This window comes from Oncorhynchus gorbuscha, linkage group LG23 (genome assembly GCF_021184085.1).
Source record: "Oncorhynchus gorbuscha isolate QuinsamMale2020 ecotype Even-year linkage group LG23, OgorEven_v1.0, whole genome shotgun sequence".
In the NCBI taxonomy this organism is placed as follows: Eukaryota; Metazoa; Chordata; class Actinopteri; order Salmoniformes; family Salmonidae; genus Oncorhynchus; species Oncorhynchus gorbuscha.
This window is the reverse complement of record NC_060195.1, coordinates 35,034,812-35,062,354: the sequence shown is the minus strand read 5'-3', so window position 1 is coordinate 35,062,354 and position 27,543 is coordinate 35,034,812. Positions and strand designations below refer to the sequence as shown.

The window sequence follows — 27,543 nt, the reverse complement described above, 5'->3', positions numbered from 1 at the left end:
CCCTTTATCCATTCAATATTGACACCCTCTCCACAAAAGACCAGAATCAATTTTTAAAAAACAACATTTTTGGCATGACAAAGTTAAATCGGTATATGTGATTAACCAATCAAGAACTCAACCAGGCTTACACAGGTCTTATGCATTTTATTTGGCTTAAGCATGACTTTATATTAAAAAATTAAAACATTTCAGTAACCAAGGCCCAACAAAATACCATTGCAAAAGATTAAAACAAAAAGGAAGAAATTAATTTAAAAAAAAATCAATTTCATGCATCTACTGTAACATATTTTTTATTTGTGGAATGAGTTCAAATGTACTTTTACAGAGAGGGCGAGTGCAATAGTAATTGCGGAAAAATCCCTCCAATAGTAGCCTCCTCAACAATGGAATGGAACATAGATATGGAATGTGCAAAAGGAATGTCAGAGCCAATGGAACTTCTAGAACTATGTTGATTTATCTGGATTCTGAGGAAGAGGTCTCTTGCCTTTTATTGTACCCCTATGTTTATAAGTAGTTCTTTGGCTGACAGGTCACTGAACCGCCTCACAATACCCATCACCTGCTTACACACAAAACAGTTAAGAAAACGGTTCCCAGAAATTCGAAATGATCACAATCTCCTTTCAAGAAATCCTCTTGTATTGAAAAATCTTACATATAACATCTTTGGAGCATTTATTTCTCGAGTAAGTGCAACTAACATCTCTTAACCAACCTTCCAAGTTCAGAACTGTACGACATTTTGGTCATGTTACAAGCAGTGAAGCAGTCTAAAAATTAAAAGATAAGTGGAATGCATCAGCACTTGCACTGCCTCTAAAGTGGGCTTGTGTTTTAGAGTCACCAATTGTGGTATCAAGAAAGAAGAGAAAGCAGTACAAGGAATCTCTGACATGGATAAAGGGGATGCAAATAAGGTGCATAATGCAAAACTGGGAATGGGAAGATATGTGCACAAGGCCACAGAGCGGTATAAAGAGACCAACATTAAGTCAAAAAGATCTGGCTACATGTATAACTGGTATACCCCATTACAGCACAGCATAGCATAGGTAAATTGCATCAGGAGGATACACTGCCTAAGTCTAACGTGACTTAAAACCACCCTGGCCAGCCTCCTATTACTAAGCATTGGTCACAAAGGATACGTAGATTATGATGCATTCAAATCCATGGCATGTCCAATAATACAATACTTGGGTCTAGTGTTTCTACGTAAACATCACTGGGTTGTCTATATAAATGAGGGGAGAATGTGTGAGAATGGCAGTGTCAGTCAATGTTAAAAACAGGTCCAGGGGAATAAACAACCCCATGGGTCTGAGAATGCACCTTGCCCCAGATACTCTGTAAGACTGTAGTCTAATCTTTATGTAGATAGACACTGATATAACCTTTGTATGTAGAGTAAAATTGTGCGATTGAAAAGATGCTGGTGAATGTGCATCATGTTGACCTCCCACTGCCATTATAATCATATGTTGGTTCCATTGGGTAGCATGGTAAGGCTTTAGTGCTGGGATGTGTGCTTGTGTTGTGTGCATGTTGTATTGCATTAAGATAAATAGGGTCAAGGCCATCTAGCTGGATTTCCTCATCTCAGCCAACGCTGGCCTCGACTTGTTCAATACCACAGTGGCCTGAAAGAAAAAGGACATGATTAAATTGCATTAAATAAAAACTGTAAACAGGGGTACTTGAACTACTTCTAAGGGGGAAAATGTTGATTCTTACAAAAGTTTACAAACAATAACTATGCTTAGTTTTTTTACAATCCAACTGCAAACTCTGTACACCAAATGTGATCGGCCCACACACACAATTCAGAAGATAGAGATGCGTTCACCTGCTGCAGAATGACATCTGCTGTCTGGTCGATGGCTCCCCCCAGCCCCCGGTATTTTCCCGAATAGCGTATGAAGCTCCAGGTGAGCATGGCGACCATGGCCAGGCCCAAGACACAGTCACATATCAAAGCAATTGTAGCCAGGCCGATGAAGAGCAACAGCCCTGACAGCACATACAGGAAGCACACAAGGACAAAAAGCACTGCGGGCGTCCGGAAAGCACTGAAGACATTCTTTGACTTTAAAGAGAAATAAAAGAACATCCTATTAATTATAATGTTGATCTGTTGATTTAAATAATTCTACCTTGAATTTATCATCAGTGAATTTAAAATGGAAAATACAATGTTTTTACTGACAAAAATGTATCTGGTGTGACTCTTACCTCATTGTGCTTGCTGAAAGACTGCCACAGTTCTACCAGCTCGGCCTCAAGCTGGTCTCGGTAGCGGTCGCAGAACTCCTGCCCTCCCATCTTCTTGGTGGAGGAGAAGACATGGAGGGACTCCTGGAGGAAGAAGTGGTGCTTCTCCTCCAGAGAGGCAGGAGCCACATAGGGAAGGTCTCCCCCACAAACCTTCAGGACAAAAGCGGGAGAGAGGAAAAGAGAATGGAAGGCGAGATCGTATGAGTGTTAAGAGGAATTGTTCTATCAGAAAAAAATACACTTTCTTTGTCAACATTAGAAACCCACCTTCTCCATGTTCTTGTAATACTGGTCTTTGGCTCCTGCCACGGCTGCCAAGTTGTTGGCCTCTGCTGTGGCCTTGTGAGAGAGACATTTAGTGGCAGTGGACTAGTGACATTCAAGAACACCTCAAGACTTATGAACATCCTCAATATTAGCATTATATTCCTCTGTTGAGCAATACAGTGGAATATTACTTTACTCTCAAAGTGGAAAACCTAAGTGGTTAATGGGTGTGTACCTGCAGCATAGACTTCGGGTGTGGCAAGTCTTCACCTTGGTAGATCTTGATGTATGCCTGTAATCACAAACATTACACTGTCAAACATGACATAATGATACGAACCCGGCAAGAACCTCAGAGGGCTGAACGCAGTCTCACCTTGAAGAACTCCAGCAGGCCCCTGCAGGTGACTTTGTTGCCGTTGATCTCTTTCTCAGCCAGGCAGTTAGGGTGTAGCAGTGTGGCGATGAGGTTGCGAAGCTCCTTTTTAAACTCGGGAGCCACATCTGAGACACAGAGTTGAATCAGATCAAGTTAATTGGTTATCATTAGGTGGATTAACAAGATGAACAAGGGGGCAGCCATACCACTAAGCTGGCCTTTGAAAGCGGGGCTGGTGGCCACCTTCAACCCAGGATGTGGTAGCAGGAAACAGTTGATGGAGGTAAAGCAGGAATGAATATGTTCCCTCACTGTCTGTAGTTCCTCATGCTGGGTCTCCTTCACCTGCACAACATCACACATACTGGTTACCATCACCAATGCATAACTGAACCTGGTTGAATTTACTATTGTATCTTACACAGTGCAAAGCAACAAAAACCACTTAAATTTGTACCCTGAAAAGGGACTAGTACCTGTAGACGTTTTTCCAGGAACTCTCTGCCTCCGTTGAGCCCATATTTATACTCATAGGGAAAGCTCCAATCCCTGATTAGGAACATCAGAGACTGTGGGAAAAAGGGAGAATAGAAAGAGACCACGGTATGGTAAAAACAAGGCACTTTAAGTTAGAAAACATTATACCATAAAAAGTGCCTGCGAGTAAGGTCAAAATGCACTTCAAGTTAATTGGTCTAGATCCTAAATGATCAATGAACATTTTCTTGATATTTACAAGACTTTTGGTTCACATGCCTGAAAGGGCTTCAGATAGATTTCATCCATGGCAAGGCGACCATACTCTGTGAATAGCTGGAGGAAGACAGAACACAAAGGGTGTAATTAATTATGCACAAAAAAATAATAATGTATATATAAAAATGGCTAAATTAACTTGAGGTACTGCAATTGCTATTAGAAACAGATACTGTAAATAATGTGGCCTTCATGAAGGGCTCTAAAGTGCGACCATTTTGGTCGGTATTTTGCTGTGCGACCTGACATTTTATTTTGGGAGCACCAGTACGACCATGAAAAAATATATAAATCACCCATTTAATAATTGTTGAAATGATATATTATTTTACTACAGTGAAGAAAATGCAGTGATTTGTACTTCTTGCAACTTTCTGAAGTGAGAATGCCTGTGCATACACTTTGTGTAGCCAGTTAGTGATGTCGAAACAGTCGTTTCTAAATGCTTTCCCATAAAACTTTATAAATTAAATGTTAACTGCAAAGTAGGCTTATCTGGCAAAATTATACGATATCGTGATGATTTGTATCAGTTAGGTGGTCTTTTGGTATACAAACTCTGCTTTTTCAGATGTACAGGAACACTGCCAGCCAAACACCAGTCTCTTGAGGTGCACAATTGAAATTAAAAAGGGCAACTATACCCTCCAAACACCAAAAGTGTTATCTTGATGTGATTTAAGCATTGTTGTGGACATTTACTTGCCAACGTGGCTGGTGGACCAAAACTTTTGTTTTTAGACCATGTTCATAAACCATGTCACAGGCATTTGTTTACACCTGGTTTAGTCATGTTAACTAATTAGCAAGCTAGCTAACAATATGGTTACTTTACCAGTACATCTTGTTCAGTCATGTTACCTCATTAACTAGCAAACAACCGGTTGACTTTACCAGTACATCTAAAGATTTGGGGGCACAGAAAGGAAAAAGGATAGCTTCTTTATAAGATCCAGCTGTGGAACATGTTGCTAGCCTGGCCAACACCAGACCACGCAGCAAGATGTCGGCGACAGATAGGGCAGCTCTGCTTCGAGCTCCTAAATACTCACAATTATTTCGCTACACCTGCAATAGCATCTGCTAAACATGTGTATGTGACAAATATAATTTGATAACAAGGCACACACTGTTGGTCTGGATTCCCTGTTGTCCAATGTTAAAAGTAGTTTTAGCGCCCAGTGTGTGGGTTTCAGCGAGAGAGACAAAGAATCAACCACTGTAAAAGTAGACCCCTTCATAATCAACGCATCATGCCAACAACATCAAAGCGCCTCCACAGACTGGAGTCAGCCAGAGTGTCGCTTTAGCCAGGCACACATGCTGCTGCTGAGGAAGACTGACCTGCAACTGCTGCAGATCATCTTCCTGAATGTTCTGTGAGAGGTTGTAGATCTGGAAGAGAGACACAAACAATCACAACCATATTACAAACATTGACATCAATTATAACAAATAACATGAGTGCACAGCAGATCACCTGTATTGAGCTGGTCATGGTGCTGAGGGCAAAGATTGTGGCACAATCCTTCACAGTTGACTGGTTATCAAATGCACCCTGGGTGTCCATCAGTAATACTGCCACCTTAGAGGGCAGAAATCAATCCAACCATCAATCAAATACATAACACCAACATAAACATTACACTTTGCACACTTTTCAGTTCCAGTGCCCAAACAACTTTCTAGCACAATGGCAGAATCATTCCTAAGCGCATTGTTTAGAATGATGGAGTCAGTACCTCTGTTCCATCACTCTTCTCCACCAGGAAGACCTCACTCCACAGCTGGATGCCGGTGGTCTCTGGCTCAGAGCCCCCCCTCCATTTGAACCCAGTTAGGGGCTCATCGTCCTGGCCCAGCCATTCCTCACCATGCTTCTGGAGGAACAGACGCCACTACACATTACTGACTGGTCTGACTTGGCAGCAGCCCTGGGAATAAGTCTGACATCATGAAACAATTCAGGTCACAAGGAGAGATACAGGTAACTGTAAATAAAGGAAACACCAACATAAAGTGTCTTAAAAGAGCATTGGGCCACAACGAGCCAGAACTGAGTCAATGCAGCTTGACATAGATTCTACAAGTGTCTGGAACTCTATTGGAGGGACAATGCAACACTAATCTTCCACAAGACAATTCCATAATTTGGTGTTTTGTTGGTGGTGGAAAACCCGGTCTCAGGTGCCGCTCCAGAATCTCCCATAAGTGTTCAATTGGGTTGAGATCTGGTGACCGAGACGGCCTAGGGCATATGGTTTACATCATTTTCATGCTCATCAAACCATTTAATGAACACTCGTGCCCTATGTATGGGGGCATTGTCAGCCTATGGGGACATAGCCATGGTAGCCAAAATAATGGCCTGCAAAGCCTTTTTAGACATTACCCGAAGCATGATGGGATATTAATTGCTTAATTAACTCAGGAACCACCTGCTTTTAATATACTTTGTATTCCTCATTTACTCCAGTGTTTCCTTTATTTTGGCATTAACTGTATGTCTGCAGGAATATAGAGCCATCAGATAGTAACAGACAGTCTAACAGGCATGGAGGGTACAAGGAGCACAGGTATAACACACATCTCACATACATACAGTTACCTGGATGTATGAAATATTGAACTTTGAATGAAGCTTAGGACCATGGGTGTTTATGTTCTAATTTCAGAAACACTGACCTTCCTGTACATGTAGCGGAGCATGAAGTCCAGAATGAAGCTCTTGCCTTTCCGGAAGGCCCCAGCCACTGAGAGCACCACCACATGTTTGTCCCGGACCTCCGGTGCCAGCAGAACCCGTCCCAGAGCCTCTGTGTCCAAGGCAAAGGAGTGATCCTCCTTGCAAACTGTCACAATCTGGACCGGGCCTGGCTCACTCCCCATCGTTCCCTGTGGGTGAAGAGACACAGAAGATGTTTTAAATTTTTTAAATTTGACCCCTTTTCATGGTATCCAATTATTTTTTGTGGTATCCAATTGATAGCAGTTACTATCTTGTCTCATCTCTACAACTCCCGTACAGGCTTGGGAGAGACGAAGGTCAAAAGCCATGTCCATCCGAAACACAACCCAACCAAGCTGCACTGCTTCTTAACACAGCGCGCATCCAACCCGGAAGCCAGCCGCACCAATGTGTCGGAGGAAACACTGTGCACCTGGCGACCTGGTTAGCGTGCACTGCGCCTGGCCCGCGATGAGACAAGGATATCCCTACCGGATAAACCCTCCCTAACCCGGACGACGCTAAGCCAATTGTGCGTCGCCACATGGACCTCCTGGTCGCGGCCGGCTGCGACAGAGCCTGGGCTCAAACACAGAGTCTCTGGTGGCACAGCTAGCACTGCGATGCAGTGCCCTAGACCACTGCGCCACCCGGAAGGCCGACACACAAGATTTTGACATTAATAATGGTGCAAATCTGAGGCGTGAAATGTTTCATGTTAGAGTAGGTTAGATTTAGGCCGGCCTCACATCAAGCTATTATCAAAACTGATAATACTGTATAACTAATCGGTGTTACAACTTTGGCGACTTCCTTCCCATTACATTGCCTGGCTACCCATACTCCTTGCTCTGACTAAACGCTACGCCTACAGACTAGAGGTCGACCGATTAATCGGAATGGCTGATTCATTAGGGCCGATTTCAAGTTCATAACAATCTTAAATCGGTATATTTGGGCGCAGATTTGCCTATTTTTTTTTTTACACCTTTATTTAATCTTTATTTAACTAGCCAAGTCAGTTAAGAACACATTCTTATTTTCAATGACGGCCTAGAAACAGTGGGTTAACTGCCTTGTTCAGGGGCAGAAAGACAGATTTTCACCTGTCAGCTCAGGGGATCCAATCTTGCAACCTTACAGTTAACTAGTCCAACGCAATAACAACCTGCCTCTCTCGTTGGACTCCACAAGGAGCCTGTTATGCAAATGCAGTAAGCCAAGGTAAGTTGCTTGCTAGCATTAAACTTATCTTATAAAAAACAATCAATCACAATCAATCATAATCACTAGTTAACGACACATGGTTGATGATATTACTAGATATTATCTAGCGTGTCCTGTGTTGCATATAATCTGACTGAGCATACAAGCATACAACTATCTAAGTATCTGAATGAGCGGTGGTAGGCAGAAGCAGGCGCGTAAACATTCATTCAAACAGCACTTTCGTGCGTTTTGCCAGCAGCTCTTTATTGTGCGTCAAGCATTGCGCTGTTTATGACTTCAAACCTATCAACTCCCGAGATGAGGCTGGTGTGACCAAAGTGAAATGGCTGGCTACTTAGCGTGCGCTAATCACTTGCGCTAATCACTTGCGCTAATCGCGTGCGAACTTCACTCGCTCTGAGTCTTGGAGTGGATGTTCCCCTTGCTCTGCATGGGTAACGCTGCTTCGATGCGGTGGCTGTTGTCGTTGTGTTGCTGGTTCGAGCGAGGAGAGGGACGGAGGTTTTACTGTTACACTGGCAATATTAAAGTGCCTATAAGAACATCCAATAGTCAAAGGTTCATGAAATACAAATGGTGTAGAGGGAAATAGTCCTATAATAACTACAACCTAAAACTTCTTACCTGGGAATATTGAAGACTCATGTTAAAAGGAACCACCAGCTTTCATATGTTCTCATGTTCTGAGCAAGGAACTGAAACGTTAGCTTTCTTACATAGCATATATTGCACTTTTACATTCTTCTTCAACACTGTTTTGCATTATTTAAACCAAATTAAACATGTTTAATTATCTACTTGAGGCTAAATTGATTTTATTGATGTATTATATTTAGTTAAAATAAGTGTTAATTCAGTATTGTTGTAATTGTCATTATTACAAATACATTAAAAAATAATAATTTAAATCGTCCGATTAATCGGCATCGGCTTTTTTTGGGACCCGCCAATAATCGGCATCGGCGTTGAAAAAAAAAAATCATAATCGGTCGACCTCTACCACAGACATTTGTTTCTTCCCAGGAATGAGTGAAGGGATTCTATTAAACTGGTCCGGGCGCCCAGGTAGGTGTGTTTTGCACCAGGTTGAAATTAATTGCATTAGTTTTGGAACTGGGCTACCTCCTGGGCGTGAGCCAGGTGCCCTGTTCAAAGCCCACAGCGAAGTCGGCTCAAAACGAAAGTGACGTAATTAAGCACGTGGAGTAAGAAGTAGGATTCTGTGTTTCACATGCGAAAGCGATTGAAAATTCAAACATATTTTATGGAAAAGAGATGTTTCTGGACCATGCTGCCTTGTTGACAACATGACTAAGCGGTGGAGATTGCTGCTCCTCCCTCATCGCTTTTGCCCGTTCCCGCACGGACCATAGACCGATGCCCCTCGGCTCAGCATATTCGAATCTGCCAATTCTTGATCCGAGTACATCACCGACCCTTCAGAGAACGCAAACACATTTTCAGGGCTGTCTGATGGGTCCAGAAACCGATGGGCTTGTCATTGGCTTTGATACACTGGTTAGAGACGATCCAATCACTGGTTAGAGACGATCCAATCACTGGTTAGAGACGATCCAATCACTGGTTAGAGACGATCCAATCACTGGTTAGAGACGATCCAATCACTGGTTAGAGACGATCCAATCACTGATGACTTTCCCACAACACCCCTCACCATAAACGACTTCAATGACGGCTGTCTCAGACTAAAGTATGTAGCAAACGACAGAGCATCTGAAGAATTGAGTGTGTCGTCAGGCTACTCATTACATAATCCCTGTATAAACAATTCAAGCTCAAACTGAGGCCTATAAAATGCACAGTAACGTTGAAATGTTTTGTTTTTTCTGAGGAGAACCCAGTGCCCAGTGAGAAATGATTCATAGTTTATACACAGATAAGCTTTCATGATTAGACAATGTTGGGCTCTGTGCAGGACTGTGTCTAAGGTAATGTGTGATGCATCAACCCAGCTGCCGGCTAGTGCATGCTCCACATCCCTGCAGATTCCTTTAACCCTCTCAATGAGGCTCTTTGTTGCATTGCTAGTAGTCGCCCATGCCCACGGCAAGATGGGAACCATTATTGTATAACTAAGATGGCGTAGCAGTCAGACGTCTTTGTCGTGTCCCCATGAAAATTTATTTTATATATTTTTTCCTTCGCATATCTTTAAAAAGATATTTTTCTGAACCTCAACTTCAAAATAATCTCCTGCAACTCGCCTCACCCAATGTGGTGTGGTTCTGATTTTTTCTAAAGTATTTTTCTTTACTTCTGAATCGGAATCCCCAACTACTAGCTAGTAGTCAGCTAACCACTGCTAGCGGTCATCAGCTAAACTTTAGCTCGGAAAACTCTCGCCAGTTTGCACAACGCGATTCCAACCAGAGCGTACCGGACCTATTTTCTCTCCATATCCCCGGATTCCCACCGCAAGGTCTGAACCTTTTCACATGGATCATCGCAGCTAGCTAGCTGCAATCCAAGTGTCTACTCCTGGCTAATGTCTCTGTCCCGAAGCAAGCACCAACTAGCCTGGAGCTAGCCAATGGTAGGCCCATCTCCCAGCTAGCTGAAGAGGTCCATCAGCCACTCTTGGGCTACAATACCTATACCTGGACACCTTTTACTGCCGGTACGAAGCCCCGCCGATCCTCCACAACTGGACTACAGACTTAATCTGCCCGAGGGGGTTATTCAACTGGCCCCTCCGTTGCGACATCCCCTGAATGTCGATCTGCTAGCCGTGGCCCGCTAGCTGTCTAGAGTATATCAGACTTTTAGCTGAATTTATTGGGCCACAAAACCTATTTTGTCAATCCATCACAACTGACGAGGAGGCTCCGCATGAGGAGGCTATAACAGACTTCCTCCATCGCAACATCCCTCTTAGGCCCTTCTGCTAGCTTGCTAGTGTCTCCAGCCAGTCTCACTACTCACCGGACCCCTAAGATCACTCGGCCAGTCATGCCTCTCTCTAATATAAAAAACAATCAATCATAATCACTAGTTAACTAGGGTAGCCTAGTGGTTAGAGCATTGGACTAGTAACCGAAAGGTTGCAAGTTCAAATCCCCGAGCTGACAAGATACAAATCTGTTGTTCTGCCCCTGAACAGGCAGTTAACCCACTGTTCCTAGGCCGTCATTGAAAATAAGAATTTGTTCTTAAATTACTAGCCTAGTTTAAAAAAAAAATTTGAGCCCATCAACTCCCGAGATTAGGCTGGTGTAACCGATTTGAAATGGTTAGCGGGGTGCACACTATTGGCGTTTCAAACGTCACTCACTGAGACTTGGAGTCGTTATTCCCCTTGCTCTGCATGGGTAACGCTGCTTCGTGGGTGGCTGTTGTCGATGTGTTCCTGGTTCGGGGCGAGGAGAGGGACGGAAGCTATACTGTTACACTGGCAATAAAGTGCCTATAAGAACATCCAATAGTCAAAGGTATATGAAATACAAATGGTATAGAGAGAAATAATCTTGTAATAATTCCTATAAAAACTTCTTACCTGGGAATATTGAAGACTCAAGTTAAAAGGAACCACCAGATTTTATATGTTCTCATGTTCTGAGCAAGGAACTTAAACGTTAGCTTTCTTACATGGCACGTATTGCACTTTTACTTTCGTCTCCAAATTGAACATGTTTCATTATTTATTTGAGGCTAAATTTATTTGATTGATGTATTATATTAAGTTAAAATAAGTGTTCATTCAGTATTGTTTTAATTGTCATTATTACAACAACAACAAAAATACAAAAAAAATACATGGGCCGATTAATCGGTATCGTCTTTTCTTGGTCCTCCAATAATCTGTTTTAAAAAATCATAATCGGTCGACCTCTACACTGTATATAGACTTTTTTTCCTACTGTATGTTTTATTCCATGCGTAACTCTGTGTTGTTGTATGTGTTGAACCTCTTTGCTTCATCTTGGCCAGGTCGCTGTTGTAAATGAGAACTTGTTCTCAACTAGCCTACCTGGTTAAATAAAGGTGAAATAAAAAGTTAAAATTACCTAAAGGGGGAAAAGTCAACCAGGCCAATATCACCTAACATTAAACCTACTCTAACTAGAGACTATATCAATCGTACACCTTGCTATACATGTTCAAATCAGAATAAAATTACTGTCCTCAAAACACCGTTTAAAAGTGTTACAGGCAACATAGCCAACAGCAATGACAGGTGCTCTGAAGAGGTGTTGCCAAAAAGCAAATTAAGTGACATGCCATGATTTTCTCTACCATGACAGTCAGACAGGCAGAGTCACAGACTAACTAACACAAGGAATGCATGACTGAAAACAGGTTTTCAACTGTGTAACTAGTTAACGTTACCTAGAAATAAAAGGCCCAGCAACAGAATTCACTATTTTTACAGGCAACCGTGTAGCGCTATCATACCATAGCAAGTTGGAGCATTAGTTATAATTATAATAGCAATATGTTTTATATCTAGTACACAGGGCACACTACAATATTTCAGATAGCTGTTAGTATAAAGAAATGTAATGTACCGCACGCTGAACTTAACTAGCTAACGTTAAAGTACGCTTGTTAGCTAGCCAAGCTTTCTAAGCTTACAGAAATGATTTTCTAACCATTTTAAACGACGGTTTACTGTTCACCAAATAGTCGTAAATTATTAGATAAAGCACTGTTTTACCTTTGGTATCCCGAATGAGGAATTCACAGGCACAAGCAATGAGTCAGAAAATTAACAATACTGCTGTCATGAAAACTTTTTCAAACTACGAATTCATTCACTTCCGCGTCCGCAGTCGAATTGACCTGTTGGGCTTGTGGTTTTGTCAATGCCATGAAGTAATAGAACTACATTTACAAAGATCCTTCAGGCGGTCATGCTTACCCTTGTGCTGATGGCTAAGGTAGATTTTAATGGAGTGTTACTAATGCGGAATCTACAGTATGTGCTAAACGCATTTATGTCCATAACGGACATGAATGGGTTTAGCACATTATAATTTCATTTTGTGCACTTGCTCTCTAAACTTACTGACAGACAAATCAAAATATACACTACCGGTCAAAAGTTTTAGAACACCTATTCATTCCAGGGTTTTTCTTAATTTTTTTTATATTTTCTACATTGTAGAATAATAGTTAAGACATCAAATCTATGACATAACACATATGGAATCATGTAGTAACCAAAAAAAAGTGCAAAACAAATAAAAAATATATTTTATATTTGACTCTGAAATAGCCACTCTTTGCCTTGATGACAGCTTTGCACACTCTTGTCATTCTCTCAACCAGCTTCATGAGATAGTCACCTGGAATGCATTTCAATTAACAGGTGTGCCTTGTTAAAAGTTCATTTGTGGGATTTCTTTCCTTCTTAATGCGTTTGAGCCAATCAGTTGTGTTGTGACAAGGTAGATGTGGTATACAGAAGATAGCCCTGTTTGGTAAAAGACCAAGTCCATATTATGACAAGAAAAGCTCAAATAAGCAAAGATAAACGACAGTCCATCATTACTTTAAGACATGAAGGTCAGTCAATACAGAAAATGTCAAGAACTTTGAAAGTTTCTTCAAGTCCAGTCAAAAAAAACATCAAGCGCTATGATGAAACTAGCTCTCATGAGGACCGCCACAGGAATGGAAGACCCAGAGTTACCAGCATCAGAAATTGCGGCCCAAATAAATGCTTCACAGAGTTCAAGTAAGACACATCTCAACATCAACTGTTCATAGGAGACTGTGTGAATCAGGCCTTCATGGTCAAATTGCTGCAAATAAACCACTACTGAAGGACACCAATAAGAAGACTTGCTTGGGCCAAGGAACACGAGCAATGGACATTTGACTGGTGGAAATTTGTCCTTTCGTCTGGAGTCCAAATTGGAGATTTTTGGTTCCAACCTGTGTCTTTGTGAAATGCGGTGTGGGTAAAAGGATGATCTCCACATGTGTATTTCCTACCGTAAAGCATGGAGGAGGAGGTATTATGGTATGGGGGTGCTTTGCTGGTGACACTATCTGTGATTTGTGATTCAAGGCACACTTAACCAGCATGGCTACCACAGCATTCTGCAGCAATACGCCATCCCATCTTATTTCTGTTGAGTGGGACTATCATTTGTTTTTCATTGGGGAAATGACCCAACACACCTCCAGGCAGTGTACGGGTTATTTAACCAAGGAGGGTGATGGAGTGCTGCATCAGATAACCTGGCCTCCACAATCCCCCAACCTCAAACAAATTGAGATGGTTTGGAATGAGTTGGACTGCAGAGTGAAGGAAAAGCAGCCAACAAGTGCTCAGCGTATGTGGGAATTCCTTCAAGACTGTTGGAAAAACATTCCAGGTGGAGCTGGTTGAGAGAATGCCAAGTGTGCAAAGCTATCATCAATGCAAAGGATAGCTGATTGAAGAATCTCAAATATAAAATTGATTTTGATTTGTTAAAGAAAATTGGTTACTACATGATTCCATATGTGTTATTTCATAGTTTTGTTGTTTTCACTATTAGTCTACAATGTAGAAAACAGTAAAAAGAAAGAAAAACCCTGGAATGAGTAGCTGTTAACTTTTGACCGGTAGTGTAAATATATATATATATATATATATATTTTTACATAGGGCAAAACATTTGTCAACAATGTGAATTGTTATTGTAGTATAGTCAGTCTTTGGAGCTAATGGGGATCCTAAAAAAAATACTTAATACACCGCCATAATCTACAGATGACCTGGATTATTGATTTCATCAAGGACAGTTTGTGTTGACATAATCCCTAGATGGTTAACCAAATACAAATGTTAATACTTTGTTATAGCCAGTCAATTCCCCCCACTAGATGGCGTCTGCCCATTGAATCCTGTCATTGTCTGAGTATTTGAAAAAGGTTTACATGATAAAATGGTTTGGGACACATAAAAAATTACCAGTCCTATATTTTAAAAGAGTTTTGTGCTTTATTGTTAAGTTGAGAAGTGAAAAATAGATGGATTGAGAAGTCTAAGGTTTCTTTCTAAACAAATAAATCAGACAGCCTATAAAATATATTCTCTGCAAGAACACGTGTTTAATAAATGCTGCCCCTGGTAAAGAGATTATAAAATCTAAAACATTAAAAAAATATGTTAATCATGAACAGACAAAGATTCAGGAGGATTGAACATACATTTCTTTGTCCTCTGAATCTGAGAGTGTATTAACTGGCAGTAGATTTCTCATGTTATCATTCATTGGAAGTATTCCATCAAAATACAGAGGTCTTGATTCTTCGTATCATCATATCGGTACAGCATCAATCTTTTTTCTCCCTCATTTGTACCAAAAGCATATGCCAAGATTTGGTTTATGTCAATTCATGTGGTGAGTGGCTTAATGTGTTTCAGTGCATCAGGTAGGGTGGCTTGGATTTGCAATCATAGTAGCTATATCACTTCATGACAGCAAATCAAATCTCAGGCAGTGTCAACACACAGCAGCGAATTGTCAATTTCTATCACTCAGGTTGCACATAATCTCCTTGCATCACAGTGTAGGCCAGTCTATTGGTCAATTTGTTTAGACCCCACTGCATGTCATTATCTGTAGATCAGTCTAATGTCCACCCCCTGCCAGGTCCAGAAGTGACCCAGCAGCCTCTTGGGCCTCAGCATCCAGCTGCAGGATCTCTACAGTCTCCAAATCTAGTTCCGTGTCCCCGGGTAGGACCAGATACTGGTACTGATGATACTGGTAGTAATGGAACTCTATGTAGCCGCTGTCTGACAGGGGGTCTTTCTCCATCTCCTCACCAACCTCTTCCTCATATTCCACTGCCTCCATATTGACAAGCTCCTCGTGGTCAGGGGTCAGAGGGCAAGGTGGATTTGAGGAGAGAGGTGGGTTGTCTGAGGTCAAGGCTGGGGGAGAGGGGGAGGAGAGGAGAAGGGTTTGAAAAAGGGAATCTGTGTGACAAGAGACCATCATTTGTTTTTGTACTGTACATTGAAAAATGTGGCATTTCAAAATCCATTATAGGTATCAGCATACATTGTTGATGTGCAATGTGCAAATGTTTCATAATAGTGTCCTATACAGTAGAGTAGAGCAATTTATGTAAAAGCTTTAAAAGAGATAGAAAAGCCATGCATTACAGTGCATACCATGTAAACGATCCCTCTCTGAGTGGAATGTAGGGAGTTACTGCACTAAAAGAGAGTGACAAATGGCGGAGCCATCGTGTAGCTGTGTCTATAGGTTGTCAAGGTAATAGAAGGTTGTTGCCAAGACAACAGCACACAAACCCACCAACCATGCAACATGCAGAGTAAAGAGGTAGAAAAAAAATTCAGCAGGTGAATTAAGGTGTAAAAGATAGATCAGTCGTTCCTCAATTAAACTATGACTAAACATTACGAGGGAACCGACATCTTCAAAAATACATTTGTGAGAGGCACTACAATACTGTCTGGGACTTTATAGTTTGCCCACAAACTTTAGTGTGGGTATCAAGATCTAGGAGGCTGACATGCTTAGTGATAGCCTGGGCTAACCTGAGATCGCCACAGTGTCACACACCATAGATACTCCATAATCAGCTCCCTCCAATCTGCACAGGACAGAGTGGGAAGACAAATACAGTTAGTCGGACTAAGGTGTTGACTGGGCTGTGATAAGCCTGCTATTGTAAGACAAATCATTAACCCACATGCGTTAAACAACAAGAATTTGGGCAAAAATATGTGATAGTCACAGAAGGATATGTGAGATTTGGCACTGTAAACTAAACCGCAGTTAACCGTTTGTTCATACTCACAATGCAGGGTTGTTTAGTAAGTTGCTGTTAGTGCTATGGTAATACTGGGTCTTCCTAAGCACCTCCAGAAGAGAGGATCGATATTCTGGACACACGCACCACAGTGAGCCCTTCCCCACAGACTGAAAAAACACATCATACGCAATCTTCGATATCACAAAACACCATTATTTCAAACAAACAGCGAAACTTAATGCAATTGGCACATTGAAGACGAGTGAACACATCTCACCTGGTTCTTGTCCCTGTGAATCCGACAGAAGCTCTTACTCAGAGACAGGTTGTGCCGAACAGAGTTTCTCCACCCCCCAGGTGCTGCTCTGTAGTAGGGGAAGCTGTTCAATATCCAGTCATAGATACCCTTCACTGGGAGCCTCTTGTCTGGCGAGTATTCTATCGCCATGAAGATTAGACTGCTGAAGGAGTAAGGGGGCTTGGATGGGGAGGAAAGGTGGTGTTGGGTAGGTATGGGATCCTGGGTTTCCAGCTGGGGCAGTGGTGTCGTTTTGGGCAAGGGCTGCAGGGGAAGCAAATTGCCTCTTTGATGTAACCAGTTGAGGCAGGTCAAGTCATCTTGGTCAGATGTGGTTGGAGAGTTGAGGCAGTGTAAGTTTTGTCCGTCAAGGAACTGAGGGGGGGACAGGGAGTCTAAAAGAGGGGAGAGAGATTCAGTCTTGAGGTGAATGGAAACTGGGGCTGTGGGGGAAAGCCAAGTAGGGCATGGTGGAATCGACAGAGGAGACAGAGGGAGTGAAACATGGACAGTGGAAGAAGTCTGCAGAAGAGAGGAGAAAGGCGGGGACTGGTAGAGAGTGGTGGGATAAAGAGATGTAGGAAGGGGTGGCAGTGTGTGAGTGTCACTCTCCATCTCTCTCCCAGCAGACTTCTTAAACACTCATTCAATAGATGATCTGTTGGGCAAAGCAGAGCAGTCAAACATTTCAAAGGCATAGCGAAACATGTAGCCCAAGTTAACAGCAATGTAGTTCCATAATTTGAAAAACGTAAGTAAACCCAATTTATAACAGCGTTGGTAGACCAGATCAGGTGGTCTTACTGAATTAATTAGTGGCTAAATGTTGTGAGTCAGTCTACTCTCTGCCTTGCACCAGGGTCATTCAGTTGGTAAGAATATAAAAACATTACATCAAGTTAAAGATTAAGAAGTCTGAACAAAGTCCTCCCCCTTTTTCTTCTGGTTTTGCATGAATGATTTCGCTAGCTATACTAGCAGATTCAAACAGCTACAGCAGCAAAAAGGCATTGCACAGGTGGATACATAAAATCTTCCTGAATAGAAAACGACTTTTATTTCTAAAGGGTAAATAAAGCAGACTGCTCATGAAGCCACATGGTGCTCAACAATGCTGCTCAATGTGCTGATTCTTCGGAAAATGGCGGTAGAAGATAAAGTTACATTTAGCACAATCAGTCAAGCAGTCTTTTGTTAAACTCCCCCTCAGGTGCTGACAAACACTTAAAACAGAGTATAAAAAAACAATGCATTGCTTACCAATAAAGCAACGTATTAGTTCAGGGTATATCGGTAAGACTCGAATTATGCAAAATATATTATTCAAGTTAAAAATATTGTCTGATATCCATACGAAGAATCGAATTCCTGCCCGTCTGCCTTCTATCCGTTCCAGTGTTCCCTTGGAAACCAAAAGGACGCTTTGCAGGTTGCGCGTTCCCGCCTTAAAGATACAGTTCAGTATTTATTTTCCCAACAAATGGAGAGGACAAACCACTTTCCAGATGACTGTCACAGCATTCCCAAATTCAAGGTCAAAGATGATAAAACTGAGCAACAGACATTTTTCAATTGAAACCTTACATTGTTAAAAAGACAGAGGCATGGTTAAAATTCAAAGCTAAATATGTTTATTTTTCTACAAAAAACATAACACTGATTGTTGTTCATGCTCTATAAAGTTTAGATACATAACAAAGGAGGGTTTAACAGGGAAGGATAAATGGGGAAGAGTGCACTGGTAGCACATCCTCAGAGTAGCTCCATCATTTTACATTTAACCATACTGCAACATTTCTGGTAAGCCCAAATGGACAATATACACATGAAACTTTAGAGGAAAACTGGAGTGTGGTGTGAAATGTTTCTCATAATTATATTCCAATTTCATGAATACAAAACCCTTCTTTCTCTATAAATAAGAGGGCCAAAAAGGACTCAGTAAAACACTCATGGTGAGAAAACATAAAAGCCTTCCATTTTGACAAGCGATGCATCTTGCATACAAAAGTCTCACACTGTAGAGGAGTCAAAAATAAATGTTTGTTTAAAACGAACCCACAAGCTGAACACAAGATACAGCTCGATATCTATTATCCCCTTTTCTCTGGCAGATGAGCTGAAAGGCAGGTAACAGTGACACTCAGAAGAACCAAAATTGTAGAAAGCATCAGTGTTTTTAAAGTTTTTTTGTTTTTGTTTTTTAAGTTCGATACCAAAGGACCTCCGCATCAGACACCATATCAGGTCACCTGACCAGATGTGAGGTGAGCCAGTAGATGATGATTGGCTGAAAGGCGGCGGTGGCCACGGTGATGTACAAGCGGAGTCTTGGTTTGGCACTCGCCCCAGCCCCCATGGAGTCATGGGAGAGAGATGACAGAATCTTCATTTTGAGAGAACGGACCTGGTGATATGATCAAAATGCTGTTAACTCTTGGACATGAAGTTTAAAGACACAAAAACGTATTAAACTATGTCAACTTGGCTACTATAATGCATAACAAATTCAGAATAACTCTTAACACACATTTCCACAGAGTTCTAAAGTACTTACAATGAAAAACATAAGAGCACACGATGACCAGGCGAGAGCCACGAAGTAACCATCACTGCCAAACAGCAGACCACCCAGCACTGTGAAAATCATCCTAAAACAAAGAAGCATCCTTAAACTCAGGGGTATCACAGTAAAGTCTGCAAAATGTAACAATTTGAGGTAAAAAAAAAGAGAAAAGTATCTCTTATAGAGTGTAGATAACATAAACCACGTTTAAATCCGAGTGAAGTCATACCGTATATATGAAAAATAAAAATCACGACAGCTGTGATAGAAACAGGAAGTTTTGGTAGAATTTTATAAATGCAGAAAGAATGTTCATTCGACATGGTGGGATCTTTTTGAGTCTGTAAAATTAATTACGTGAGAAATGGCAGTGGAAACACCTTTATACGCAAATATTGATATAACCGTCACATAAACTTGGATTCATACGATATGGTGGGTGGTCCTCCCAATATGACTCGGGAAACCATGCAGTTTTAGGCAACAGATGAAACCACTTATGATGAACTTCACAGGGTGGTGAAAGTGTACAGTAATCTTGATGCTCATTTCCAATAAAATATTGAGTCTTATTCTGTTGACATGATGATCAATGCTTGACTGCTGTTTGACCCCCCCATAACAAATATCTTGCTCTTATCCATAATAATCTCATAATAGACTAACCTACCTGCTATGTATCTGCCAGCTGTTGGCTAGAGAGCACGTAAGACCAGAGTAGACAACGTTTTCTATTTAACGGAACCACGTGTGAGACAAAACCATCAGTAGAGTTGAAAAATGTGATGGAAACACATTGAACTTTACATTTTTATTCGGTACATGAACGCTTGAGTGAAAAAGTACATTTTGTGTGCAATGTCATCGCGCACTGATTTTAATTCGCAACAAGTTTGTTTGGTGTAAACACACCACTGGTGGGAGAATTCACAATTTTTCTTCATGCAGATTTTGGAATATTCACATGAAAATCAATCACCAACTGGATGGAAACCTAGCTATAAATCTAATGGAGCCCTTACCCCACATATTTGTATCCACTGTAGGCAATGAGGTCAAACGTGGATAGGTCAGAGTGAACCGTGAGAAGGTAGAGACTCAACAACATGACCAAGACCTCTATAACGACCCACACCAAAGCAGTGCTGGCACACAAACCAAGGACTTCTGGACTGAACCTGCCATTGAAGAAGAGAAAATAATGATGAGGGGGGGAGAACATTAGTTGGTTGATTCATAAACAAAATGAGACAAAGTGTCACTTAAATTAATACATTGTATCTAACACTCCAGAAACCATACATTTGCTTGGCTATGTTTGAACAGTTGAAAAGAAATAGTAGCTGATGAAACCTGTTCTGAATGCCAAGGGCCATCCCAGCAAGCAAAATGTAGGTGATGAAAGCCATTGCTGAAAAATAATACAGTAATAAATCAAATCAATTCATAGTCTGTCACTTCAATATTAAACATCTTACTGATATACCCTATCAATAGAACATACTTACAAGGTATGTAAAGGTCGGGTGCATTCACGTCATGCCTGGGTGTGAGAGGAGTGTCTCTGTGGTAACGAACTTCCCAGTCCTATTGACATTACGACAAAATGTGAAATGTATTTACACAACATCACAGAGAAGCACAGACATATAGTTCTTACTGGATCTAACATTTAGCAGGGCACAGAATGTCTAACAATGTCTCCTAATCTGAGAAGGGTAATTTGTGCAAACATATCATGCTTGTTAATATAAAGATTGATGAAGCACAATTGCGTCGGTCCTTTTTACACCTGCAACAGAGAAAATTCTCATTTTCTGTGACCACAACACATACACACCAACACACACACATCAACACAAACTGCTAGCAGGGTGATTAAAGAGTGATTATCTTGTTTGGAGGCCCAACTATCTGATATGTACAAGAACATGAGACGAAGGAGGAATGCCAAGACTGTCTCCATGACCTTGACACACCAGTGTGTGCTACAATGCTGTTGAGGATCATACTCTGTAGAACATCATGTGCAAGAACGTGACATGGTGCGTTTGGTGTAATAAAATGACTTGATTACCTGGTGTGTGTATGGGAACATGAGGAGCAGAAGTTTCTTCATTACATATTTGCTGTCGACGGCAAAGAAATACTTCAGCTTGTTCACAGACACGTACCTGCTGATCTGAAGAGAGATTGCACAGGTTAATTTCTCTAACTGTCATGATAAGTGGAATCAAAGATGGTTGGCACAGTCTCATTATTTGCCGACCAGTGCCTATGCTTGTTTGAGGCTATACTTTTCCGACATTGGAGCCTTAATCAGCAGACGGTTGATTGGGAAATCGTTGTTTGCGTAGAAAATGTAAATCCAATTGGTAGATGCACCAGCCACTTCCAAATCAAAACATGGATGCCAATGTTTGCCCATACATGCGCCATTCTAATTCGCCTGTGACGCTGATTAGCTAGTGCAAACAGGTGTGAAACAGACAGTAGTCCGCACAAAGCGATTTGGAGGGGGTGGTAGCATTCAACAATTAGATTTAATTATTTATTGGGCACTGCTCAGCGATGCAAACAACGATTTCCTAATCAGAATAGTCTACCAATTACGGATAAAGGCTCAGATATTGGAAAAGCGTCACAAATAAGCACAAGTCGGCAAATACCTTATTAAGTGGGTAAATGTTATACAGCTATTTATTTATTATTTAACTAGGCAAGTCAGTTAAGAACATATTCTTATTTACAATGACGGAACTACCCCGGCCAAACCCTAAACCGGATGACTTTGGGCCAATTGTGGGCCCTATGGAACTCCCAATCACAGCCGGTTGTGATACAGCCTGGAATCAAACCAGGGTCTGTAGTGATGCCTCTAGCACTGAGATGCAGTGCCTTAGACCGCTGCACCACTCGGGAGCCAAGCTAGACAAGGATTTGACTGTAGTCTAGGAAATGGTCTAAGTCTCATCCAGGCTTCTAAGGAAGTAATTATGGAAGAGGTGAACAGTAGGCTCCCTCAGGCACAAACTGAGTCAAGTAATAGACGCAGACCAGCTCTATAGCTCATGTGGCTACCTCATGCACAGCTTTACCCTAACCATCCTATCTGGCTGAAGTCCATTAATAAAACCTCAGCTGTGGATCGGAAAGGACCCACAGGTGAATGCAACACACCAGCAGCAACTCTAGTCTATTTAACTGTTAATTTGCTGGAACGTGGCAATCACCCTAATGAGAATGAGACCAGTCTGTAGTGTGATTCTCTCACCTCCTTGTTGACAATATCCTTTCCCTGGTTGGCCAGGGAAGAGCCATATATCATGGCTGCACTGGCCATTGGGTCAGCAAACAGGTTGTTGACCCCAGCACCTCCTGGCCCTCCAGCTGGAGCCCCTCCCATGTTGTACCCAGGGGTGTAGAAACCCTGACTGTTCATTGGTGGTGCTGCCGAACTGGTATCGTCAAAGAGGAGAGGGTCCCCAGCGGGGGGAGCTGCACGGGCTCTTGGCTTTGCTACAGAGGGACAAATGGGAATGAGGATAGGGTAGTGTGTAAGATACAGAAGTGGGAGAGAGTAGGGTAGTGTGTAAGATTTGGCCAAAACAGCCAAATACTCCATCTAAACATGAATCGATTCTTAATTGAGGTACGGTTCTAGAAACATAAAGCATCAAAATAATTTAACAAATTATACACGCTGTACTGCGGCGCCAGCTGTGCCATCAGAGACTCTGGGTTCGCGCCCAGGCTCTGTCGTAACGGGCCGCGACCAGGAGGTCCGTGGGGCGACGCACAATTGGCCTAGCGTCGTCTGGGTTAGCGAGGGCTTGGCCGGTAGGGATGTTCTTGTCTCATCGTGACTCCTGTGGCGGGCCGGGCGCAGTGCGCGCTAACCAAGGTTGCCAGGTGCATGGTGTTTCCTCCGACACATTGGTGCGGCTGGCTTCCGGGTTGGATGCGCGCTGTGTTAAGAAGCAGTGCGGCTTGGTTGGGTTGTGTATCAGAGGACGCATGACTTTCAACCTTCCGTCTCTCCCGAGCCGGTACCGGAGTTGTAGCGATGAGATAAGATAGTAGCTACTAAAACAATTGGATAGCACGAAATTCAGGAGAAAAAAAGGGGTAAAAATATAATAATGTAGTAATTTAACCTTTTTTATTATGCGCTGACATGAAAGATATGTTTCCAAAAACATAACGCAAGCAATGTGCTTTAGTGTTTGGACCATGCATCGGGGCTCTTAACAGAAAACAGTATTTGTGCATTAAAGACCTCTCGAACAATGAGAAAGTTCAGATTCAAACTGCCATTCACCAGCTCTGCAAGCGTTATAATGTACATTATAATTTAGAACTTTTTTGGAAATACATACCAACCGTAGCAGAAGTAAGTTACTTAGCAAAACTCCACATTTGGTTATCAAGTATTTTGACATTTTGACATTACAGTGCTTGCAGAATTGAGAGTTTGAGTCTGAGCTTTCTGTGCGTTAGAGGTCTAACATGCTGACGACACCGCTTGCATTACATGCACGAGCATTGCAAAATAAATGTACACATACATGTTATTCAATCATTTCATCCAAACTGTTTGTGAGTGTTTGCGTAACCAGGCGCTGCAAGTCCCACCTCCCCCATCTCCTCAGTTATTTTTAGGATCATATACCAACGTGGGTGGTTGAAAGATAAACTTGAGGTCCACACTCCAGTCGGTGGCGGTAATGCATCTTAAAGTTGTTTGTCAACCGCCATATAAAGTCCAAAGAAGAAGACTGAAGGAGGAGAGATTACTAGAAACCATCTAGGTTTACCTTTTTATCTGTGGACTAATTGTCAGAGTAGAGGACCTTGTGCATTTCAGGTAAAATAACAACCTAATGTTTATATCCAAAGACAAATTAGCTAGCAACGACAAGTAAGCTAGCTAAATTGCCACGAATGTTTCATGCATTTCAACCTGTCCCCAAATTAATATAGTTGGTTCAGAGATCTTTTTGATATTTCAACCTGTGTGTCCTGGTCACATCTGTTGTGGATGGACAAAATCAACATGCGCGCGCGCGCCGAGTCTAGTCAGCATGTAAAGCACAGATTCTGGTTCAGTTAGTCTATGAATGGGCTAGGGTGAAGTATGACAATTACATAACAGTTAAGGCAATTATGAGTGACAAAATGAGTATCAAACCTGTAACTACAAACAATAGTCATCCCATGCGGGATGCAATGATAGCCTCAGGCTTTGATCACATCGATAGCTTCATTGCGCAAAATAGTATGCAGCATTATATTTATTTAAACTTAATTTAGTCCGTTAAGAACAAATTATTATTTTACAATGATGGCCTACACCGGCCAAACCCTCCCCTCACCCAGACGACTCCGGGTCAATTGCGCGCTGCCCTATGGGACTCCAGATTATGGCTGGTTGTGATACAGCCCCAGATCAAACCTGGGTCTTTAGTGACGCCTCTAGCAATGAGATGCAGTGTCTTAGACAACTGTGCCACTCGGGAGTCCTAATCTGGATATGTGTCCAACAAAAGCTCAATGCCTTGATCACACCGACAGTGTTGATGTACAAAATACTAAACAACATCATCTGGTTATGTGCGCAACAAAAGTTCAACATTTCCTTTCTGCTACAATTTATGTCAACCCGTCAAAGTTTAAAGCCTGACTCATACTTTCGATCACTCTTTTGGTGTAATCTAAGAGTTATTGCGCAAAATAGTATACAGCACCATCTGGATATGTATGCAACAAAGTTCAACATTCACCTTCTACTACCATTTCTGTCAAGCAGTCTAAGCATGTAGTTTGACGCATACGTTCGAAAAATGTAACGTATGCAACGCACTGCAAAGCAATCCCAGCGTTCCATTGGAAATGAATGTACATCCGGTGTACCCGAAGCGTTACCTAACTCTAGCAAGCTACATTATTAGTTAGCTGTATCACATAGATAACATGTAGCTAGCTACTTACCACTTGCTCGGTAGCCATGATGTGGAAGGTCCATTGTAAACACCTGTTTAAAAATAGAAACACAATGTTTGGGTTTGTTAACGTGTTGCAACGCAATTTTATACGTCGCAGGATCTTCGCATCCAGAAGTTAGTTTGCAAGTTATGTTTCAATGTTGGCAAGTAGTACGTAGCCAGCTAACGTTAATTAGCAGTTTTTTCGTCGTTAACGTTACTCTTGGCTGCTCGTCTGGGGCTAGCTACCGAATGCTAACTGAAAAGCTGGTTAGGGTTTGCCACCATTTGTGTAAACACAATTGGCAGTTAATTAAAGCAGAATAACATATTTCAATGTACAAGAGTGTTTATAAAAAAACATATCAATAACTGACATACTCATGGAATACAATATTCACTATTTAAAAAGCAAAACGTTACATCTACCTACGTGTCCTATGGTGCTTCCTTAGAACCCGCCTCTTTTACTTTACCTTAGCTATTAATGGTCGTCTTCTGTGCCTGCGTGGCAGCGTGGATAAGCAAAATACTTCTATTGGTCCAAAATAAAGATTCAGCCTGTGCACGGATTGGTTTTCCGGGATATCAGTCTTCGCTATTCATTAAACCAAAGAGAGCACAGTAGGAAACTCAATAACATATTCATCAGCTATTTCAACCTAGGCATGGGGTGTATTCATTACGCCGATTCTGTTGCAAAACGTTCTGTCTGTTGCAAAATCTGTTGAAAAACGTTTTGCAACAGAAACCGTTTACTTCAAACGGAAATCCTTGTTGTTCTTTGGATAAAGAGATGGATTGGCATCGAGTTATGGCTAGCTATAGTTTTATAGAAGGTAGGCCATGATGTCTTCTGAAACAGTGACTCATGGTGACTAATTGTAAACTTGTAAATGTAAAAAGTGACAAAAGAGAAAGTTATAACTTGTTTAAAAAACAGCAAAGATTTATCTTTGGAGTAAACGGTTTCTGTTGCAAAACGTTTTAGCAGCAGATTTTGCAACAGACAAAACGTTTATCAACAGATTCAGTGTAATGAATACACTTTCAGCCTAGGTTGAAGGAACTGATGAATATGTAATGAACATTTCATGATTCACGATGACTGACATCACTGAGGACCTGAAATAGTCTCACCATACCAACACTGTGGTGAAGAAGGCGCAACAGTCTTCTTCAACCTCAGAGGCCAAGACAAAATTCTTAAGCCTCCATCGGAGCCATGGCCTGTTCACACTGCTACCAGAAGGCAGAGACAGTACAGGTGCATCAAAGCTGGGACATAGAGACTGAAAAACAACTTATATCTCCAGGCCATCAAACTGTTAAATTGTCACCACCACTAGCCAGCCTCCGCCCAGTACCCTGCCTTGAACTTTGTCACTGTTACTAGCCTGCTACCACCTGGTACTCTACCCTGCAGCTTAGAGACTGCTGCCCTATGTACATGGTCATTGAACACGGGTCATTTTAATAAAGTTTAAATACGGTTTTACCCACTTCATGTTCTAGTCAAGGCTCATCCTATATAGCTATTGCTGTACACAACTTTTCTATTCATATACTGTCCATACACACCACCATATACATATATTTATATATGTCAAAGGAGGTTGGTGACACCTTAATTGGGGAGGACATGCTCGTGGTAATTGCAGGATCATAATTAGAGGAATGGTACCAAATACATCAAACACGTGGTTTCCATGTGTTTAATGCCATTCCATTCACTCAGTTCCAGACAATACTATGAGCCGTCCTCCTCTCAGCTGTCTCCTGTTATATATTTATATTCCAAACTCTGACTTTGCTCTTTCTGATATTTCTTAATTCCTTTATTTGTATTTTTTGAATTTGTGTGTATGGTTTTATATTGTTAGGTATTACTTCACTGCTGGAGCTACAAACATAATCATTTCGCTGCACCTGCAATAACATCTTCAAAATATGTGTACCCCCGAAGCTGGCCCATGTTGACTGTAAATGCTTCCCACAGTTGTGTCAAGTTGGCTGGATGTCCATTGGGTGGTGGTGAAAAACCCAGCAACATTGCAGTTCCTGAAACAAATCACTGTCCCTGACACCGACTACCATACCCCATTCAAAGGCACTTAAATATTTTGTCTTGCCTGTTCACCCTTTGAATGGCGCACATACACAATCCATGTGCCAGCAGGATACTACCCTGCATACCACTGCTGGCTTGCTTCTGAAGCTAAGACCAGATACTGCTGGAAGTGGTGTTGGAGGGCCAGTAGGAGGCACCCTTTCCTCTAGTCTAAAACAATATCCCAATACCCCAGG

General features: G+C 41.7%; 3 protein-coding genes across 11 annotated transcripts; all 3 read right to left on the bottom strand.

The window, feature by feature from the left end:
- Positions 1 to 132: 132 nt before the first annotated feature.
- LOC124011216 (atlastin-3-like) lies at positions 133 to 12,455 on the bottom strand. 3 transcript variants are annotated; one of them, XM_046324351.1, is made up of 15 exons: positions 12,319 to 12,431; positions 10,936 to 11,010; positions 6,371 to 6,580; positions 5,428 to 5,565; positions 5,166 to 5,270; positions 5,030 to 5,080; positions 3,686 to 3,742; positions 3,406 to 3,498; positions 3,136 to 3,274; positions 2,927 to 3,054; positions 2,786 to 2,842; positions 2,551 to 2,622; positions 2,242 to 2,433; positions 1,856 to 2,095; positions 133 to 1,649 (listed from the first exon to the last, which is right to left on the bottom strand). In XM_046324351.1, the coding sequence occupies exons 3-15, from the start codon at positions 6,572 to 6,574 to the stop codon at positions 1,590 to 1,592; spliced, it is 1,536 nt and encodes a 511-aa protein (XP_046180307.1). In that variant the 5' UTR covers positions 6,575 to 6,580; positions 10,936 to 11,010; positions 12,319 to 12,431; the 3' UTR covers positions 133 to 1,589. The 3 variants fall into 3 exon arrangements, with proteins under 3 accessions (XP_046180307.1, XP_046180306.1, XP_046180308.1); XM_046324350.1 differs by lacking the exon at positions 10,936 to 11,010 and having other exon boundaries at positions 12,319 to 12,455; XM_046324352.1 differs by lacking the exon at positions 10,936 to 11,010 and having other exon boundaries at positions 5,428 to 5,562; positions 12,319 to 12,455.
- A 2,123-nt stretch (positions 12,456 to 14,578) lies between these two features.
- LOC124011199 (forkhead box protein N3-like) lies at positions 14,579 to 18,086 on the bottom strand. Of its 4 annotated transcripts, none has more exons than XM_046324314.1 (5): positions 17,947 to 18,086; positions 16,666 to 17,344; positions 16,434 to 16,555; positions 16,171 to 16,226; positions 14,579 to 15,582 (listed from the first exon to the last, which is right to left on the bottom strand). In XM_046324314.1, exons 2-5 carry the CDS (start codon positions 17,299 to 17,301, stop codon positions 15,233 to 15,235), a joined length of 1,164 nt encoding a protein of 387 aa, XP_046180270.1. In that variant the 5' UTR covers positions 17,302 to 17,344; positions 17,947 to 18,086; the 3' UTR covers positions 14,579 to 15,232. The 4 variants fall into 4 exon arrangements, with proteins under 4 accessions (XP_046180270.1, XP_046180271.1, XP_046180273.1 ...); XM_046324315.1 differs by having other exon boundaries at positions 14,579 to 15,537; XM_046324317.1 differs by having other exon boundaries at positions 16,666 to 17,081.
- A 208-nt stretch (positions 18,087 to 18,294) lies between these two features.
- LOC124011259 (protein YIF1A-like) lies at positions 18,295 to 25,842 on the bottom strand. 4 transcript variants are annotated; one of them, XM_046324455.1, is made up of 9 exons: positions 25,713 to 25,842; positions 25,244 to 25,286; positions 22,527 to 22,771; positions 21,330 to 21,434; positions 20,761 to 20,839; positions 20,606 to 20,663; positions 20,275 to 20,430; positions 19,244 to 19,337; positions 18,295 to 19,093 (listed from the first exon to the last, which is right to left on the bottom strand). In XM_046324455.1, the coding sequence occupies exons 2-9, from the start codon at positions 25,275 to 25,277 to the stop codon at positions 18,935 to 18,937; spliced, it is 930 nt and encodes a 309-aa protein (XP_046180411.1). In that variant the 5' UTR covers positions 25,278 to 25,286; positions 25,713 to 25,842; the 3' UTR covers positions 18,295 to 18,934. The 4 variants fall into 4 exon arrangements, with proteins under 4 accessions (XP_046180411.1, XP_046180408.1, XP_046180409.1 ...); XM_046324452.1 differs by having other exon boundaries at positions 25,666 to 25,717; XM_046324453.1 differs by having other exon boundaries at positions 25,670 to 25,717.
- Positions 25,843 to 27,543: the final 1,701 nt, after the last annotated feature.

Excerpts from the sequence above, each read along its gene's own strand:
- LOC124011199 (XM_046324314.1), bottom strand. The coding sequence starts at position 17,301 with ATGGAGAGTGACACTCACACACTGCCACCCCTTCCTACATCTCTTTAT. Across the intron at positions 16,227-16,433 it reads TTACTAAACAACCCTGCATT|ATTGGAGGGAGCTGATTATG; the intron begins GTGAGTATGAAC and ends TGTCCTGTGCAG. Across the intron at positions 15,583-16,170 it reads TGACACTGTGGCGATCTCAG|ATTCCCTTTTTCAAACCCTT; the intron begins GTTAGCCCAGGC and ends CTTGTCACACAG.
- LOC124011259 (XM_046324455.1), bottom strand. The coding sequence starts at position 25,277 with ATGGACCTTCCACATCATGGCTACCGAGCAAGTG. Across the intron at positions 20,664-20,760 it reads ACCCGACCTTTACATACCTT|CAATGGCTTTCATCACCTAC; the intron begins GTAAGTATGTTC and ends ATTATTTTTCAG. Across the intron at positions 20,431-20,605 it reads GCCCTTGGCATTCAGAACAG|GTTCAGTCCAGAAGTCCTTG; the intron begins GTTTCATCAGCT and ends CTTCAATGGCAG.
- LOC124011216 (XM_046324350.1), bottom strand. The coding sequence starts at position 6,574 with ATGGGGAGTGAGCCAGGCCCGGTCCAGATTGTGACAGTTTGCAAGGAG. Across the intron at positions 3,499-3,685 it reads TCTATCTGAAGCCCTTTCAG|TCTCTGATGTTCCTAATCAG; the intron begins GCATGTGAACCA and ends TTTTTCCCACAG. Across the intron at positions 2,096-2,241 it reads CTTTCAGCAAGCACAATGAG|TCAAAGAATGTCTTCAGTGC; the intron begins GTAAGAGTCACA and ends TTCTCTTTAAAG.